The sequence below is a fragment of the Liolophura sinensis genome, chromosome 10, assembly GCF_032854445.1.
Source record: "Liolophura sinensis isolate JHLJ2023 chromosome 10, CUHK_Ljap_v2, whole genome shotgun sequence".
Lineage (NCBI taxonomy): Eukaryota > Metazoa > Mollusca > Polyplacophora > Chitonida > Chitonidae > Liolophura > Liolophura sinensis.
In genome coordinates, this window is record NC_088304.1 from 22,506,624 (window position 1) to 22,527,515 (window position 20,892).

A 20,892-nucleotide genomic window follows, 5' to 3' on the forward strand; every position below is an offset into this window, starting at 1 on the left:
TGATGGTAGAGAGCTGTTGTCGCTATATAATTTGGATGACGATGTAGAGCTCTTGTCCCGGTGTGATTTTCATGATTTTTTTGAGCTCTTTTCACAATATGATTTGCATGACAATATAGAGCTCCTGCCCTAATGCGATCTGCATGATGGCATTTAGCTCTTGTCCCAATTCTATGTGCATGACGATACAGAACTCCTGTCCCAATTCAATGCGCATGTCGATACAGAACTCTTGTCCTATTGCAAGAATAGGCCTAAAGCAACAACCAAATAAATACATAAATAAATCCTATTGCGACTTACTTGACGGATGGTCCTAGTTCCAAGAAAAACCACCAATGACGTCCACCATTGTATGCATGAATAGAACACTATCGTGGTACCCAGTAAAGCTCCATTGATGAGTTTAAAAAATTTAGAACACACCTAGGCCGATCAGATTTCTCAATACGTTTATACGACATCTACTAACGTCGATGGCCACACAATGTGGGCAAACCCTGTTTGGTGAAACTCAGGGGGCCTGTATTTTACTACTTTTTAAGCATTTTCATGGACAAAATAAACCCTGACTGGGGTACACTAACAAGTGGGCGTATTTCACCGGTTACGCGTGACCATTTGGCAGCTATCACACTGTCGTCGCTGCTCTGGTTTTACTCTCTATGGTGTACGTCTTTAATTATTCCTGCATAAACCACGATTCTGCTGGTGGACTAACGATCCCTTTGCATCGTTTTAATGTGATTGCATGTTAAATGTACTGACAATACAACATTTTGAGCAATTCTAGACCAGTGACGTCTAAAACACTGCAATTAACATCATTGCATATTTTTTTTTTACCTAATTCTGCTTAAGCCACGGTGCTGCTTTTTAAGTATTTTCTTGACAAGAGGCCGTATTCACCGGTTAAGTGTGACCATTTGTCAGCTGTCACACTTTCTGTCGCTGCTCTGGTTTTACTCTTTATGCTGTACGTCTTTATTTATATTAAAGATAACGCTACATACGAAACGCCGACATCCAATGCCTGCATGCGTACAATCACGCGGTGAGGCACAGCTGTTTGCAGTTCTCGCTAATCACGAGATGGCCTAATGCAAGCATTATTGAATACCAAGCTGTGTCACCAGTTTTATTGATATTTCTGTGAATTCCCAAGCTTTCGGATCTTTACTTTTCAGATTAAATATCTGATAGCTGGGTCAGAAAATAAAATTATTTGCTGAATGGGTGTCAATGGTAATCCTCAGTATTGTTAAAGGACACATGACACACTGGATTTATATTTCTTAATATACGTAGTATATGATGTGGCCTAATTTATAAAACTACAGCAAGGCGCCATGACCCAGAAGCCTCCCACCAATGCGGTCGCTATGAGTTCAAATTCAGTTCTTGCTGGCTTCCTCTCCGGCCGTGCGCGGCGGGAAGGTCTTCCAGCAACCTGGGGTTGTGTGTTTCCCCTGAACTCTGCCAGGTTTCCTACCATCGTAACGTTGGCCGCCGTCGTATAAGTGAAATATTCTGAGTAAAACACTAATAAAAAACAAATAAATAAGAAAATAAATAAAAGTACAAAAATCTATTCGTCGAAACAGACATTCGTATACCAGCCGTCAACCAATAAGAACGTTTCGGGTCAGTCGCAGGGCCAATTCCCAAAACGACGTCTAGCACAAACTAAGAAAGTATATAAAGCACGAAAACGGGACGAAATCATACAAAAAGAAGTGGTCAACAGTTTTTAGTGTTGCAGGAAAGAAGCATAGGCGACTGAGTGAGATCATTATGCAAATCGTGAACATGCTAGAATATAAGTTGTCGATAATAAAATATGTATTTCAGTTACGCTTTGATTACAACTGTTCACATATCCAACCTGGCGGTATAATTCAACACGATGAATATACCTCCCCTGGCCCCTGGCTAAGCGAAATTAGACACAGTTATGGAGCAGAGCGCCAGAGACACTGGACGCTTTCTCCATATTTACTTAGAAGTAAAGAGGACATGGCTCTATACCTCAGTTTTCTCGCCTTGCAGCTGGAAAAGACTCGCTCTGTCACAAGAGAACACAGTCTATGTGCACACAACATGATGACCTCTCATCGTCACATGACAAAAACATTGTTAAGCATGACGTAAAACTCCAAGCCTATATACATACATACGTACGTACATACATACATACATACATACATACATACTTACATACTTACATACATACATACTTACATACTTACATACTTACATACATACATACATACATACATACATACATACATACATACATACATACATACATACATGCATTGTGTGCGTGTGTGCGTTTGTTCGTTTGATTTTTGTTTTATTTTTATTCTTGTTTAATACCTCAAGAATAAAGAGGAAACCGGAGAGTCCAAGAGAAACCACCGACCTTTGGCAAGATGCTGACCAACTGTCCCACAAGTGATGTGCAGACATGCGCATCATGTTGGTGGAAGACAAAGGGTTTTCAATGAACGGTTTAAAATCTGCACAAACAGTCACCAAGCTTCCACAAGCTACATGTATGAGGGTGGGAGAATGTACCAATTTGTTTGGTTGATCATCAGCAAAGAAATGCTGATCAAACTTACCAGGATTTCTGACAGCTCCATATCAAGGAAATCAAGGCCCGGTTTTACAAATCGACATACGACATTTTTTAGAGTACATTTGTCGCACGATATTTTGTACGTCACTATTACCGCAACATTGTCCTATATGTGCGATTATCGTACATGTACGACATCTTTGTGAAACTGGGCTCTGGGTCATAAAATAGTAAATGTATGGGACTGTATAGCAGAGCATGGTAGACATGCATAAGTGCTTGGTTATAGGCCATCTTTATCTGACAGGTCATTACTTTGATTGCCAATACCAATGAACACACATCGTCCCCTGCTGTGATGATTCAGATAGTGTGGACTACGTCACAACTTTATATATGACAGCATCCACACAGAAAGTGTGACGTATCGTAGAAACGATGACGCTCTGCACAGGTAGCACCAATTTGGATTAGTCATGTATTCATTTGTTTCGTTGAAGTTTTTGTGCTGTACAAAAGGATATTTCGCTCACATGGCTGTGATAAGGAGAAGACCTGGTATCGTAAGGCATGGCCTCGGTTGTTCAGCGCGCTAGCGCAGCGTAATGACCCAGGAGCCTCTCACCAATGCGGTCGCTGTGAGTTCAAGTCCAGCTCATGCTGGCTTCCTCTCCGGCGATGTGTGGGAAGGTCTGCCAGCAACCTGTAGATGGTCGTTGGTTTCGCCCGGGCTCTGCCCGGTTTCCTCCCACCATAATGCTGGCTGCCGTCGTATAAGTGAAATATTCTTGAGTACGGCGTAAAACACCAATTAAATAAATAAATAAATAAATTGCTTTAAGTTTTACTCCTTCTACATATATGGGTCTATAGTTATCGGCTTACATATCGTCACATTATTCATTAAGTCATGATCACCCGGGAATAATACGCAATATCACAGAAACGTAAGAAAGAACAAATGAAGCCGAGCCTCTCAGATTGCCTTGCAGGATTAGCCAATCGGCGACTGATTATCTTTGGTAAGAGAAAGTACACAGTGTAGAGGGTTCCAGCAGTAACAAAAACTTCAGCTCTGTATAAATGTGGTCTGAGATAATATTTCCGCCTTCTCCCAAGCCAGAAGAGGATGTTTTTATCAAAAAACACAGTATGTTTTCAAATTTCTGCATCCTCACACAAAACAAGCAGATCGAGATTGTTTTTGTGCCGGACCAGCTGAGTCACCTGAGATAAGTAACCTTAGATCAGAAGACGATCGGGTTTCAGGCCAGCCCGTCTATGCTCTATCAGATTCGATTGATGTAGATACACACATAGTAAAGCTGGAACAAATATGTGAGTCAATAATGCACTGTACATAGTGAAGCTGGAACAAGTATGTGAGTCAGTAATGCACTGTATATAGTAAAGCTGGAACAAGTATGTGAGTCAGTAATGCACTGTACATAGTAAAGCTGGAACAAGTATGTGAGTCAGTAATGCACTGTGCGTAGTAAAGCTGGAACAAGAATGTGAGTCAGTAATGCGCTGTACATAGCAAAGCTGGAAAAAAATATGTGAGTCAGTAATACACTGTGCGTAGTAAAGCTGGAACAAGTATGTCAGTCAGTAATTCATAGTAAAGCTGGAACAAGTATGTGAGTTAGCAATGCACTGTGCGTAGTAAAGCTGGAACAAGAATGTGAGTTAGTAATGCACTGTGCGTAGTAAAGCTGGAACAAGAATGTGAGTTAGTAATGCACTGTGCGTAGTAAAGCTGGAACAAGTATGTGAGTCAGTAATGCACTGTATATAGTAAAACTAGAACAAGTATGTGAGTCAGTAACGGACTGTGCATAGTAAAGCTCGAAAAAGTATGTGAGTCAGTAATGCACTGTACATAGAAAAGCTGGAACAAGTATGTGAGTCAGTAATGCACTGTACACAGAAAAGCTGGAACAAGTATGTGAGTTAGCAATGCACTGTGCGTAGTAAAGCTGGAACAAGAATGTGAGTTAGTAATGCACTGTGCGTAGTAAAGCTGGAACAAGAATGTGAGTTAGTAATGCACTGTGCGTAGTAAAGCTGGAACAAGTATGTGAGTCAGTAATGCACTGTATATAGTAAAACTAGAACAAGTATGTGAGTCAGTAACGGACTGTGCATAGTAAAGCTCGAAAAAGTATGTGAGTCAGTAATGCACTGTACATAGAAAAGCTGGAACAAGTATGTGAGTCAGTAATGCACTGTACACAGAAAAGCTGGAACAAGTATGTGAGTTAGTAATGCACTGTACATAGTAGAGCTGGAAAAAGTATGTGAGTTAGTAATGCACTGTACATAGTAAAACTGGAACAAGTATGTCATAAACTGCTGAGAATTAGACTTAAATTAGAATTAAACTTTAGCAAAAGGCGTTTTGTATAAAAACGAAACGAGCCGGACATATCGGGTAGAAACTGTCTAACATTTTGAATTATTGCGTATTTAAGAGTGTTGCCATTTCCCTGAAATAATGGCCAAGTAGCAACATTTTTAAAGAACATTTCTGAAATTTCTGTACCGCATTCGAGATATTGCATGCTTGCACTATTAGATTTGTTAAGGTTTTGACAATATTTTCACCCGTGATGCTGAGAGACTCAAGGCATCTTCCAATCTGAATTTAATAAGACGGTTATTTCTTTTTTTATGGATCATCCACTTCATATTCTTACCACCTTGACTGTGCAGGCTCTACAATACCATGCAGAGGTACCTCCGTGGCCTATAGTGATTCCAGGAATGCTAGCATACTAATTTAGGTGCCTCTCATCAAACGCTATCGCCGTGATTTCAAGACCAGTCGTGGATTCTCTGGGATTAGCTTTGATGACATATACAAAATGCACTTATGTTATGTCTGCGTAGGGGCCTCCGTGGCTCAGTCGGTTAGCGCGCTAGCGCAGCGTAATGACCCAGGAGCCTCTCACCAATGCGGTCGCTGTGAGTTCAAGTCCAGCTCATGCTGGCTTCCTCTCCGGCCGTAAGTGGGAAGGTCTGCCAGCAACCTGCGGATGGTCGTGGGTTTCCCCCGGGTTTCCCCGGATTTCCACCCACCATAATGCTGGCTGCCGTCGTATAAGTGAAATATTCTTGAGTACGGCGTAAAAAACACCAATCAAAAAATCAAATAAATATGTCTGCATAAATAAACCATACGATACCCCGTTGTTAGTTGCGGGCCGTGTGCAAATATACATGTTAAACAGAGATGACCTTTCAAACAACATCGAGTGTGTCACGCAACACACCGGTCGGTACTTTCGCTTTCCCGAGTAATATCATTTCATGCTGTTTATGTCTACAAATAAAATAATTTTTTATTATAAAGGAAAAAAAGAGTTTGTTTACTTGTTAGCTTTGCTTCCTGATTTATATAAAGGTGAACTATCGGAACTTCCTTCAGTGATAAAAGTGTTATTTCGTACAGTTTATAGATATCTATATATTTTTTTGTATTTTACACCCAGACGCCATGACGTTGAAAAAGAAACATTTGTTTCAAGACATTCCAATCTGAGCTCAGCGGTATGACGTCATATTACATGTACAGTAAACTTTTACATTTTAATGTCACCCAAGAATAAGACACGACGTCATACATGCGAAACTTTGTCCTATCTAGGTCCACTGCTATGGCCAAAGCTTGCCGTTGATTGGTCTAAAATGCATGACATCTGTGAAGGGAGTAAAACAGAATGGCAGCATTAAATATGTAGTTTTCGTAACATTTTCTTCGTTTGTTTGGGTAGAATAAACTTTAACACCTTATTCTTGGTGTTTGTGGTGTAACCCGATACCGCTGAACCTTGTTTCGTACCTCGTTCAATCCCTCGAATGATGCGCATTAATGACATAAAAATTGCTTTAGCACATTTCTCGCAGTCCTATAGTTCTTGGACTTTTGTAAAAAGTTTAAAATGTCATGCAGCTTTACAACACACCTATCCTATGTCAAGACCCCTCGACATCGCTGCAATAGTTAGGGATTCATGACTTTGAGTCACTCGGGACAACATCCTTCGCAAATATAACACGGCCACACTGCCTTGCGGTTTGGAGGGAACCGATGTCAGTACACATGTTTGTCAGACGGAGAGGTATATAAGTACGCCTCGGCTATATTAGCACTAACATAACTTTTCAGTGTGCTAATAATAAATATTCTGTTTTCGACGAATCAAGTACACGCCAATCTGGGATACATGACGTCATTACTGTGTTAGGAAAATTTTGTCCCAAATATCTTGAAAGGAGATATAATTCCGGGATTAGGCATCTCTGTCTATAATTTACAACTTCCGGTAGGAAAACAAGCCCAGCATCTGTTCATCCAATAGTTACCCGTCAGGAAACCACGTGACTAGTAAATCACGAGACAGAAACGCGAAATGAAATGAGCTAGCAGGATATGGTCTGCCATTCCTGAGCTATACGGAGAAGAAAACAGATAAGGGCGATGGGGAAGCGAAGTAGTGTAATTGTGCCGTACGTTCTGTGTGCTGTTCTAGTGCTGGTGGTTGTGGGCATGGCAGTATGGCGCGACCGCGGGGAAGAACACATCGGGCACGGTCAGGTAAATAGCTCTAGAAATAGTCAAAATTTTACCTTTCAAAAAACAAAACAAAAAAAAAATGAAAAAAGAAAAGAAGGTTAATTTCTAATTTATGGCCCTGTATTTTACATTGTAAAGTAACTGACGGCCAATCCGCGCGGTATACCCTAGTTCCTCTAATTTTGGGACACCTGGTCTGTTCTTTTCGGTCAGTGTGTACAAGTAATTGTAGCAGGAATGTATTGTTTCTTTTTTGTCTCCATGGTTAGTCCATCTAATGAACAACATATTCATATTTTTACTTTTCCAAAAAACTGGAAAAGAAATGTAATTGTTTACTTTCAGCGCTACTAATATCTGTCCTAAAATTAGAACAAATTTGGTGTACATAACTTTGTCAGTAAGGTGTACCACTAGTACAAAGGAACGTATGTATTTTCAGTACACAAAAGCATCTGACTGACTAGTTTTCTTCTCTTATATTTGTGCAATTTTTTTCTGTATTTGTTTAAAGACGATTGACCTCAGTCTTAAGGTCATTTGGAATTTTTCTCGACTAAACGAATGAATCGGATGACAAACTAATCAAAGCACAAACCTAAAAAAAGATAGGTTGGCATAAGATATATGCACAAAGCATTTCATTTCATTCGAATCTAATCATGTATTCAATTTAAAGTTGCCGTATTCTCATTGATATTCAAGTTTTTGGGTCAGCTTGAGAGGGATGCCTAGGAAATAATTCAGCAATCTTGAAAAAGCGGATATTAAGCCATATTCTTTGTAATTATGATAAATATACAAGATAGAGCTTGGACAGTCCGGCATAATGTGCCTTGTGTCTCACTATAAGCTAGAGTCTATTTATCTATTTATTTATGTATTTAATTACACCATGATCAAGAATATGTGATTGATATGAAAAGTATCTGGCTAAACGGGCCGGTCAAACATATGGGAAAGACCTGGATTCGAACCAGCGATCCTATTGGTCAAGGGCAAGTTGATTTCCTACAGAAGCCATTGGTCAGCTGGTGACTTCGGCATTAGTGATACTTCAGCACTTTGAGGGCATGGACACCCCCTGTCATACAAACACCTAATGACTCATCGTTGTCATATGACGAAAAATTGTTAAGTACGACGTGAAACCACAAGTATACATCGATTCCCTTTCAAAAGCCAAATAGAGAAAGTGACGTTTCAACAAAGTGTTCACACGGTTTAGATAGCTACAGAGTGTTATGATTTTGTCTTAACGTTGAACTTATGAGATTAATGGCATATGTTTTACAAATTTTCATTTTATGTCTTTAAATTTAACTAACTAGGATGTGTATGTACATGCAGACTTTATTTAGTCAGCCTAGTATGAACTCCATGTGTACAACGCAGCTGGTGGCTGGGGGAGATGTTAAAGGGATAAGGGGTTACTGCTGATAAGGATCTGTAATTAGATCTGTATTATACATCAAAATGCCACTTCCTGCTCCACAGACAGGCCAATATACCTCTTCATCACAACACTCCACTTAATGACTAATGTACTTAATATCCACTTATCCACATATCAGAATCGCACTGCAGTCGTTTGAAGAGTAGTGGTGGTAGAGTTGCTGAAGCGACATCAAAACTGGTCTGTTTTCATTTTTGCGAAATCAGAGCATAACGGATCTTCTATAGACACAACATACTGTGAACACAAAGAAGAATTGCTGCCTTTTATCCCCAACTAATATCCAAATGAAAAGTCAGGCTATCAACCAGTTATACAATATCCAAAGTCAAATAGCCAAAGGTTACTTTCATAAACAAAATTACCAATCATGGTTTCATCATTTCAAAGTAAGATCTATATCTGGAAGTCTGCAATTAGAAGTCGTCAACAGTTTCCAGTGATGTCAGGAAAACATTACAGGTGTAATATCAGATGCATGAAATCCAGGAAGGGCTTCCGTAGCCGAGGGGGTTACCACACCAGCGCGGTGCAATGACTCAGGAGTCTCACTAATGTGGTCACTGTGAGTTCAAGTCCAGCTCAAGCTGGCTTCCTTTGCTCTGCCGGGTTTCCTCCCACAATAATGCTGGCCGCCATCGTATAAGTGAAAGTTTCTTGAGAACGGCCTAAAACATCAACCAAATAAATAATAATAAAAAAAATAAATAAATCAAATCAAATCCAGTAGGTTGTCCACAAGACACACGTGTAATATCCAATACATCAGATCCAGTAGATAGTCCACATTACTTTATGTATACATATTTGAAGGTGTATGTTGGTATCATCCAAAATATTCTGTTATAATGCAAGAAAAAGTAGTAAAAAAAGTGTAAAAGGATACAAGGTTTCAACAATTGTCCTGATGCCTTATCGTACAACCCGAATTTATTACAGTGTATATAAAAAGAGATTAAATATATATGCAATATACATGCACGTTCGACATTTATATTAAACAGATGTGCGCTGATATTTTATCTAAAGACAGCAGACCCACCGCCCAGTCATAATAAAGCTGACACCGCACCTGATCCCAGCTGGTGGACTAAGCATTCCCGAGGCCTGGTCCCTGCTAGTGGACTAAGCATTCCCGACGCCTGATCCCTGCTGGTGGACTAACCATTCTCGACACCTGGTTCCTCCTGGTGGACTAAGCATTCTGGAGGCCTGGTCTCTGGTAGTGGACTAAGCATTCCCTACACCTCGTCACTGATGGTGAATAAGCCTTCCCAAAGCCTGATCCCTGCTGGTGGACTAAGCATTCTTGAGACCTGGTCCCTGCTAATGTACTGAGTGTCCCCGAGGCCTGGTCCGTGCTGGAGGACTAAGCATTCCCTAGACCTGGTCCCTGCTGGTGGACTAAACATTACCAAGGCCTGGCCCCTGCTGGTGGACTAAGCATTCCCTTGACCTGATCTCTGCTAGTGGACTAAGCATTCCCTTGACCTGATCTCTGTGGGGATTAAGCATGCCCGGGCCTGATCCCTGCTAGTGGGCTAAGCATTTCCGAGGCCTAATCCCTGTTGGTGGACTAAGTATTCTCGAGACCTGATCCCTGCTGGTTGACTAAGCATTCCCGAGACCTGATCCTTGCTGGTGGAATAAGGATTCACGAGACTTGGTCCCTGCTGGCGAACTAAGCATTTCCGAGCTCTAATCCGTGCTGGCGAACTAAGCATTTCCGAGCTCTGATCCCTGCTGGTGGACTAAGGATTCCCGAGACGTGATCCTTGCTGGTGGAATAAGGATTCACGAGACTTGGTCCCTGCTGGTGAACTAAGCATTTCCGAGCTCTAATCCGTGCTGGCGAACTAAGCATTTCCGAGCTCTGATCCCTGCTGGTGGACTAAGGATTCCCGAGACGTGATCCCTGCTGGTGAACTAAGCATTGCCGAGGCCTGGCCCCTGTTGGTGGACTAAGCATTCTTTGGGCGTGAATCCTGTTGGTGGACTAAGTATTACCTCGATCTGGTCCCTGTTGGTGGACTAAGCATTCCGGAGACCTGGTCCCTTATTGAATGTGCTGTCATCACATAAATCTAACAAACTGCACCTAACATCACTGCATTTTTAATACATTTAATTAAGACGTTACGTTTAACAGAACGCCTGTCGTTTGAGAGATGTTAATATGAATTCTATTATTATACGACAATATGCCGTCATATTCAAACGAACATTCTGTTGTTCTTTAAGAATATTTATGTTGAATTGAGACAATATGTGTGGTATATTTAACAGAATAATCTGCTGCAATAACAGAAAACATTCTAGCATTACTCACACAAAAAGACTTTCTGTTAAAATTATTAGATTAATTTTTGGGTATTTCTGCTTTCTGTTTTGGGATGATTCTGCTATAGTCAGCATAGTGCTAGGTGACGTAATTAGCTACGTTTTAAGCATTCTTCGATGGTAAACATTCGGAATGAAACCCCCAGTTGAGGTAATTGAACACGAGGCCAGATTTCACCGATTAGGTGTGACCATTTGCTACATGCTACATGCAGCTGTGAGACAGCTGTCCATGGTGTCCCACCCCCCCCCCCCCCCCCCCCCCACCCCCATCCACCCCCACACACACACCCAATCCCTCAAATCTACAGTTTTAAGATTGTGTTATTTCCGCAGGAATCATGAACAACCAAAACAGAGACTGGTCAAGAGAGAGGAAGAAGATGCTTCGGCTTACAGTCACTATACAGGTAATATATAAGAGTTACGCATGTACCAGAACCACATGTAACTAACCATTTGCTTAGCTACGCCTTGGAAAGGTAAACTTCTTGTCAGCTGTTTACTATCGTCAACAGTCGGCGGTTACATGCAGCTCTGTGTAAGTCCGCATAATGTGGCCATGTGGAAAGAATTTCCAAGATGTGATCTTAAATATATACATGTGCTTTGGATCATCTGCAGAAATTATTACAACAGCTATTAGCGTACATTCTAAATCATAGTGAAATTGTTAGAAATTATTTCTACCCACATTTGTGTGTTGTATAGGTGGCGCCATCTACATCCGGTGGGGGAGACTATCGTGTCCAGAACCTGACAGCAGTCTTGTGTATGAGGGTGTGTTTTGTTCATCTGTTATACTGCATGCTGCATATGATTGGCTGATTAGGTTACACTCGGCAGAATATATTTACATTTATCGATTTCTAATCGATCAGATGGTATAACATTTTGAAGGAGAACCTTAACCCTATTCATTTATTCAGCAATATTGCTTTGATGCACACATATGGCTTCAGGCCGAAATGTACTCGTATCCATTAACTATGGTATGGCGTATGGTGTATGTTATATACCAATGGGCTGCAAGTTGTGCCGCCATGATCTGCTGAACTTCATTCACCACACATGCATAAGTATTGTAATTGGTGAACTTGAAAGGTTTTAACGGAGACATGAAGAAATAAGGCGAACTAGTTGGCCAACATGTATCGTATTTCAAAGATTTATTTATTTATTTATTTGATTGGTGTTTTACGCCGTACTCAAGAATATTTCACTTATACGACGGCGGCCAGCATTATGGTGGGTGGAAACCGGGCAGAGCCCAGGGGAAATCCACGACCATCTGTAGGTTTCTGACAGGCCTTCCCACTTACGGCCGGAGAGGAAGCCAGCATGAGCTGGACTTGAACTCACAGCGACCGCATTGGTGAGAGACTCCTGGGTCATTGCGCTGCTCTAGCGCGCTAACCAACTGAGCCACGGAGGCACCCTTATTTCAAAGACGTTTGGCAGTTTGTGGTATGGTATGAAATCAGTAGCTACCCTCATACCAATAATGAGGTCAAGGCATCATCACGTAAATGTCAAAGATTTCACAAGCCTTCGATCCACATTACGGGATCATTACCATGTGTATCGAAAGCTTGTGAAACCTTTTACATTTACGTGGCGATGCCTTCACTTCATTATTACCATTGAACCCACGTACAAGTATTTGAGTCTCGGAGTTTTCTCCCTTGTGGCGAAAAAAAAAAGCATTTGAGGATGGCGATTTCCTGATAATGGCGAACGGAGCATGTGATGAGGGCAGCCACAGCCGTGTACTTTGAGAGTCTTGAATGCATACAAGCATTAAGATTTATATCATAATGATAATACGATTTGATAATGGTCGAAAGTCCTCTGGACTTCTGCTCATTCGTCTATTTATTTATTTATTTATTTATTTATTTACTTGATTGCTGTTTTACGCCGTACTGAAGAATGTTTCTCTTATTCGACGGCCTCCAGTAGTGTGGTGGGAGGAATCTGAGTAGAGATCAGGAGAAACCCCAGGCCTTTTCACGTATGACCGAAGACGAAGTCAGCATGAGCTGGACTTGAACTCTCATTTGTGTTTCACATATTTTCAGGAGCTGCCGGAGGCGGATATTTCGGCCATGCCGGAGCCCCAGCCAACATCATGTGTATGCCAAGGGTACCGACGTGGGGCCAGCACAACGATCAGTTTTTCGGAACAAAGGGGCATCAGTCTTACATGTACGGTGTAGAGTACAAGCTTCAAGCCCTGGACTTTCCCTTTGGACATGAGCACGCTGAAGCCCTGGAGAACCATAACGTGCCCTGCGCGGTATGCATGAGCAAGGTGCGAGGAAGCCAGCTGATGGTGCCAGGACGGATGGACTGTGTCCCTGGCTGGCACCTCGAGTACTCAGGCTTCCTGATGGCAGGGGATTACCAGACGACGGGGGCCTCGGAGTACATCTGCATAGACAAGGACCCGGAGGCCGATCCGGCCGGCTACCGCGGCGAAAGCTCACATAATCTCGTCCCTGTGGAAGCCCAGTGCGGTTCTCTCCCCTGTCCCCATTACGTAAGTGGTCGAGAAATAACCTGCTCTGTGTGCACCAAGTAGTGTAAATGGGTTATATATCAGTGCTGTCTGCTCTATGTGCACCGGTTGAATAGGTTATGCGCCAGTGTGTCCTGTGTGCATATAGGTTATATGCCCCTACGTCAGTGATATTTGTTCTATGCATCACATAACGTGAATCAAAAGTTTTACGTCAGTGTCATCTCTTTTGCGTTTGCACCCTGTAACGTGAATACGTTCTGCGGCACCGTTATCTGTTCTGTGTGTGCACCAAGCAGCGTGAATAGGTTATACGACGGTGTTATCTGCTCTGTCTGCACCAACTAGCATGAATAGGTTGTACGTCAGTGTTTTCTGCTCTGTGTGCGCCAGATTGCATGAACAGGGTATTCGTCATTGTTATTTTCTAAGTGCGCATACCAAGATAGCGTGAACAGGCTATACGTAAGTGTTATTTTCTATGTGTGCACACTAAGTAGCGTGAATAGGCTATACATCAGTGTTATTATCTATATGTGCGCACCAAGGTAGCGTGAATACGTTATACGTCAGTGTTATCTATTGTCTGTCTGCACCAAGTACCTTGAATAGTCTATACGTCAGTGTCATTTGCTCTGTCTGATCCAAGTAGCGTGAGCAGGATCTGTATCGTCTTTTTGTACATGTAACAATTAGTGTTAATAAGATCTATGTTACAGGTTATATATCTGTGGTATCTGTGTTCCGTTTTCTTTTTGTATGTAACACGTTTTATGGCGGCTAATTGTCTTATGTAACCAGAGTGAATGGATAACAGAGGCACCATCAAATCACTGAAGCTGTTATATCAATCCAGTTGGGATAAAGCCCGTATTTCTTGTTCAAACATTACGCGTCATTTTAATCCTATTATTGATAAGATATGTAATATTGAGCCTTGGTAAACCTTTGTGCGCATGCGCCCGTGAGGTGTACACATATAAAACAGATGGATGGTCATGTTGCATAGTTTGAGGCAGTGATCATGGCGACGATTTTGACAGGCCTCCGATGATAAGAGAGGTACCTCAACACCAGCGAACACAGATTTTTGACGAAAATAAATTCAGCTTTAATGTCTGGAAAGGATTAAGTTTTGGAGTCATGTCTGTTATAGCTGCCTCGTTCATAAAACATGCTTTTCGCATCTTGCATTACGTCACTATTAGCTAGACAACGTATTTCATGAAAATCTGCTACGAGAAATATGACTTACGTAAGAAGTTTTGTGAAAGTTGACCCTGTTTTTTAACTGGTAGACGTCAATTAGAAAGTATATTTAGGTAAAAGCTGCTTCCTACATTCCACGGAGACCAGAGGGTCGAATGGTCTAGAGGATGTAAATGTATTGCTGGCGATTAAGTGCCTGATATTGACATTGACGGATAGAAACCCAGAGTGATATCATCCAAGTTCCAGAACTAGAATCTCTCACGTCCAGAAAGTGTCATCCATAATATGAGTAATGCTGATACTTAAAGAAAACCTGCTAAATAACATCTTCCAATCTGACATATTTAGTTATGTGTCATGTCTCATCTTACCGTGTAAGAGCAAAACAACGACAGAGGCGCCTCTCGCCGGTGCGTTTGCTGTGAGATCAAATCCAGCTCATGCTGCCTCCACGCCGTTCGTACCTGGGGAAGGCCTACCAGCAACCTGCGAATGGCTGTAGCTATCACCCGGGATCTTCTCGGTTTCTTGCCAACATAATACGGAAATGAAGAAATATTCCTGAATAAGGTGTACAACACCAATCAAATAAGTTAATAAATAAATAAAATCATACGTTTACGTGCCGATTTCGTTTAACCATAAGACTTCATAGACACACGCTGATTTCGACTTCATGAAAATAACCGATAAGTTATCAAATTTCTTATTTATTTAAATCACTTTTACTCCAGAATATTTCACTTATACGACATCGGCAAGCATTATGGTTGAAATAAAACCGGGCAGAGTATGAGGGGAACCCACGACCATCCACCATCCGGTTTTTAACGGATAATAACCTGATTGTGGTCAACATGCATGCACCGGTATAATTGAAGAATCTCAACATATATCAGTTTTGTATTTGCTTTCTATTTAGACTCAACGGTACTTGGTGTTTAATGGAATACGTGTATATAAAATCAGCGTAATCAGCTCTCGGGAAATGCCCGGAGATCTTCACTCAAGACATTCGGTGTCAGTTTGACCTTCCAACTCTTTCCTAAACGATCACTAGTGATAGTAAATCTTAGACGGGGTGTGATAACATGGGCTGTTGGCATATTTATTCACTCAGTGTTTTAAGTCGTCACCTAAAATAATTCACTTACATAACCGTGGTAAGGTTGATGGGTGAAGAACCTGAGAGAACCTATGGCTCCTCGTTAGACGCCTAACAAACGACAGCTGGATTCGAACGTCCCACCTCACAGATAAAATGCTTAATTATCTGATATAGATATGAACAGACCTATTATATCTATAATGTAAACTACCAGTGAAGACAGGTCAAGATAATAATTGTACTGATACACAATAATTATTTAGCACCATTAAAACTTATCAGGGGCCTCCTTGGCTCAGTTGGTTAGCGCGCAAGCTCAGCGTAATGACCCAGGAGGCTCTCACCAATGCAGGCGCTGTGAGTTCAAGTCCAGCTCATACTGGCTTCCTCTCTGGCCGTAAATGGGAAAGTATTCCAGCCACCCACGGATGGTCGTGGGTTTCCCCCAGGCTGTGCCCGGTGTCTTTCCACCATAATGCTGGCGGCCGTCGTATAAGTGAAATCAGATAAATCAATCAAATAAATAAAATTAAAACCTATCCGTCTTATAGATTGTACGTTTTAGGCACAGAAATGCTCTTGGAGGTATTAAGTTTGAAACATTTTCAGGGCCTGGTGGAGATGAAATAGGGCAAATACGGCATTGAGCTTTGCTGGCGGATAATTTTGACATATGTATAAGCAACAGAGATCGTTTGACGCGATTTGCAAAGTGTGGCGGGTGGGGGTGGGGCGGCATCGGCCTTTACCCCCCCCCCCCCCCCAACCCCACGCTTCCTACTCCACTGAATGTACATGTATTATGTATTGCGTTTGATGAAATGAAAATGTCACGTTTCCTAATTCAAGGGCGGTTACTCTGCAGAACGAGTGGTGTCCCGTGATATACATGTACATCCATAGGCCATACGGTTTCAAGTGCGCAGCAGTGCGCATGTTCAGAAAGATCCAAACCGGGGACGAATACAAGCGATTGATCATTTATACTTATTCTACAAACACTTCGGAATTTGGCGATAGCGTAGGATTTGGCTCATTTCATTAAGTAATATGTGTGTAGTTCTCAAAGTGTTCTTGTTGAAAGAAATGTACGAGTCAGTGTAAAAATTTAGGCGTCACACAGCCTTCACGTAAACTGCACAAAATTGGCTGTGCTTTAACGCTCGGATGTGACATGCGTATTTGGGTTATTCAGGCGGAATGTGAACCTTTGTTGTTGTTGGTAGATAGATAGATGTTATATCGTATGTATATGTCTGACACCAAACAAGTCTGATGTAACACACCACGTGCGATATTGATCTCCGTCACCACTTGAACTTGTACGGAAAGCCATAATCGAAGTTTTGGTTGTGTCACCTGGCGTAGTGAGTATTAACCACGATCCATTCCTCACTCCAGTTCTCACGGAACTCTTCTGCGGACATATTATCCTCATGGTTACGCTCTATTAGATCAAATATGGCTGAGAAAGATTCATGATTGTCTTCGACGAATTTTATAGAATCCGCGGTGATTCCCATCATAGTTTGTACAAGTCCGTTCTCGAACTGTTGTTAGTCATTCACTAGGTTTTCAAACTGACTCCAACATTTCGTGCCTTTCCGTAAACACTCGTGCTCCTCGTCACCCGTGCCCTATGCGAATCTGATGTTTCTAATTAGGCCTTTGTAATCTTCCCAAGTAAGGAATCAATCTTTGTTGACGTCCAGGAACCGGAAATAGAAACGGAACCTTGTTTCCATCGTCGATCAATAAATTCCGTCAATTGTTGACTAACCTGCTTAGAAAAGGAAATCACTGCTTTACACTAGAATGCATATTCGTGCCTGTTAAAATCACAAGATCTAAAATGAAAACTGTGTTATCAATATCATTCTAGTTATTTACTGCGCTTTTGAGTGTGTACGCGGCTTTTATATAAGCGTTGGTATCCGTGGGTTGATGGATGAGACATAAGTTGTATTCAGTAAGGAGGTCAACCGACAGCTGAATTCGAACTCCCGACCACATTGGTGAAGGGACAGTGGTCCAAACAGAAGCAGTATGTATCCTGCTCACATCAGTTCTGACCTATAATGATCACCCCAATAAAGGTCTCAAACCGTAAGCTGCTTATTTATCACAGACGCCGTGTACTGTGTAATAAACATTTATTTATTTATTTATTTGATAGGTGTTTTTACGCCGTGCTCAAGAATATTTCCCTTATACGACGGCGGCCAACATTATGGTGGAAGGAAACCGGAGAGACTCCGGGCGAAACCCACGATCAGCCGCAGGCTGCTGACAGACCTTCTCACGTACGGCCAGCATGGGCTGTACTTGAAATGACAGCGACCGCATTGGTAAGGGGCCCCTGGGTAATTGCGCCGTGCTGGTGTGCTAACCACATCGGGCACGGGGGCCGGTATAATAGATAAGGCGTTGTTATTCATAAGCAATTACCATGTTCAGTTATCTATCAGTTTGTAAATGAGAACTGAAGGACCCCATGCGACTAGATAGGAAATGGCCCCACTTCGGTGCAGCAGTGAGATGTAATGTTTTTTCATGCAGAAAAACAAGTAGAACTGCAAGTAAGCAAGTCAAATTACACGTAAACAAGTCAAATTACAAGTAAAAAGTACAATTACTGAAAAAACATGTGTGCGAAAAATTGGAGTGATCAGATTTATACTTCTTGTTTTATTAAAAGACAATGGTAGGGTCAAAACCAGATTTGCTATTATAAGGCGTTGTATGGGAATTCCCTTCGTAGTAAAAATAGGATTGCGCGAACCAAAAACATTTTCACATTTTCAGTGTCTAGTTAGGGAGTAGTAATATATAACGAAGTATCGTGTTGGTTCACTCGACCTTTTTTTATAAATAAAAAAAGAAAAAATAAATAATATGGAAGTTCAGAGGAACTCTGCATTCACCATAATATTTCATAGCTTCTAACTCATTGGTCGCACTGGTCCAGTGGTAACTTGCGTTGTGTGTCGAATAGGATAACAAGTTTAAAATACTTTATTTTTTAGTGCTTAATAAGGAGAGGTGTTGGAAGGGGTTGATTAATTTGAAACTCACAAGACAATCTTTCTACATATATATTTCTTCGAATATTGTTAAACTATATGTTAAGTGTACATAAATTATTGTAAATCTGTACAGATTATATACAGTTTTCTTTTAATGAAAGCTCAACGCTATTTATTTCGTACAATTGTTCAATTATATAGAGAAAGAGGTCACATGTTTATCAGTTTAGCTTCGTAATAAATGTATATGTAGACACTGTCATATATTCACGGTATAATTTGTGAGAGAAAACTTGCTTGAAATATCAACATTAGACGTCAAAGGATATTATCCTATCCATTTAACAGTATAATGTAGGCTGATGCTTAGCAACGAATATTTAAGCTTGACCTGTTTCATCGGCTACTCTTGTTACATATAAATTTCAACCGCATACCGGGGAAGCCTTTGTGTCTTTTCGCAGACGATCTGGCAGTATGAGCAGGTTGGAAATCGACCTGAGAGAAAATATTGGCACTCCTGTAAGGATAAGCCTTGATTTAACACAGTTTGTATCTATCATTTGCGTAATTTTCATATATTAGTAAGGAAGATAATTAAAGGGGCCTATATTAAAATTGACCCTGAAAATATCTTTGAAAACTCTATCAATTTGGATAAAAGAATCATTGATTCGCGTAATTTTCACATACCATTAAGGCAGACAATCAACCGGTTTACGTTAAATTTAAGCCGGAAAATATTAATGAAAACACTATCAATTTGGATAAATGAATTATTGATTCGCGTAGTTTTCACATATCAGTAAGGAAGATAATCGGTTTACATTAATATTTCACCGGAAAATCAATTTGCAGAAAAGAATTATTGATAATGATAAATGAATGGTCCAAGCTGTCCGTGTACATGTAGTACTCCAGCGAGGTCCCGTTTGTCTTCAGATACAAGTGTCCGGGGTAGATCAATATCTTGTAAATATAACAGCAGAAATGTAACAAAAATATATATGCTATGTTTCACGTAAAGTTTGTTATGTATAAAAAATGCACGTTCAGCATTTCGAATTTGTACCTGAAGGTAACTGTGGCCTGATATGAACATTAGTAGTGTGAGTCATGAAAACCTGGCAGAACTAGCTGTTCATGTGAACACTAGCAGCGTGCGTCAGGAAAACCTGGCAGGACTAGCTGTTCACGTGCACACTAGCAGTGTGAGTCATGAAAACCTGGCAGGACTAGCTGTTCACGTGAACACTAGCAGTGTGAGTCACGAAAACCTGGCAGAACTAGCTGTTGACATGAACACTAGCAGTGTGAGTCATGAAAACCTGGCAGGACTAGCTGTTCACGTGAACACTAACAGTGTGAGTCATGAAAACCTGGCAGGACTAGCTGTTCACGTGAACACTAGCACTGTGCGTAATGAAAACCTGGCAGGACTAGCTGTTCATGTGAACACTAGCAGTGTGCGTCATGAAAACCTGGCAGGACTAGCTGTTGACGTGAACACTAGCAGTGTGAGTCATGAAAACCTGGTAGGACTAGCTGTTGACGTGAACACTAGCAGTGTGAGTCATGAAAACCTGGCAGGATTAGCTGTTGACGTGAACACTAGCAGTGTGAGTCATGAAAACCTGGCAGGACTAGCTGTTCATGTAAACACTAACAGTGTGAGTCAAGAAAACCTGGCAAGACTAGCTGTTCATGTGAACACTAACAGTGTGAGTCAAGAAAACCTGGCAAGACTAGCTGTTCATGTGAACACTAGCAGTGTGCGTCAAGAAAACCTGCCAGTACCAGCTGTTCACATACCTTCGTTACTATTAAACAATCAAAGGTGCGGAGCGTTTGCTGTGGTGGGAGTAGGGGATGAGTGGTGAGTGAGAGGTACTATATCTGATCAAGACGGTCCAAGCCTGTTTTCGTGCACAGATTTTGACCCGGGGATCATGATTGCTGTGTACAGGTAGACCTTATATGTATGTACATCAGGAAGCCCTCGGGACATACATATATTTAGATCCAATTACAGATACGGCATTGCATTTCTCGAGGACTCCATGATG

The 20,892-nt window shown here is 41.3% G+C and overlaps 1 protein-coding gene across 1 annotated transcript; it reads left to right on the plus strand.

The window, feature by feature from the left end:
• Positions 1-8,117: 8,117 nt before the first annotated feature.
• Positions 8,118-14,606, plus strand: LOC135476997 (uncharacterized). Its single transcript, XM_064757145.1, has 4 exons — positions 8,118-8,197; positions 11,296-11,369; positions 11,671-11,739; positions 13,041-14,606. The coding sequence occupies exons 1-4, from the start codon at positions 8,118-8,120 to the stop codon at positions 13,541-13,543; spliced, it is 726 nt and encodes a 241-aa protein (XP_064613215.1). The 3' UTR covers positions 13,544-14,606.
• Positions 14,607-20,892: the final 6,286 nt, after the last annotated feature.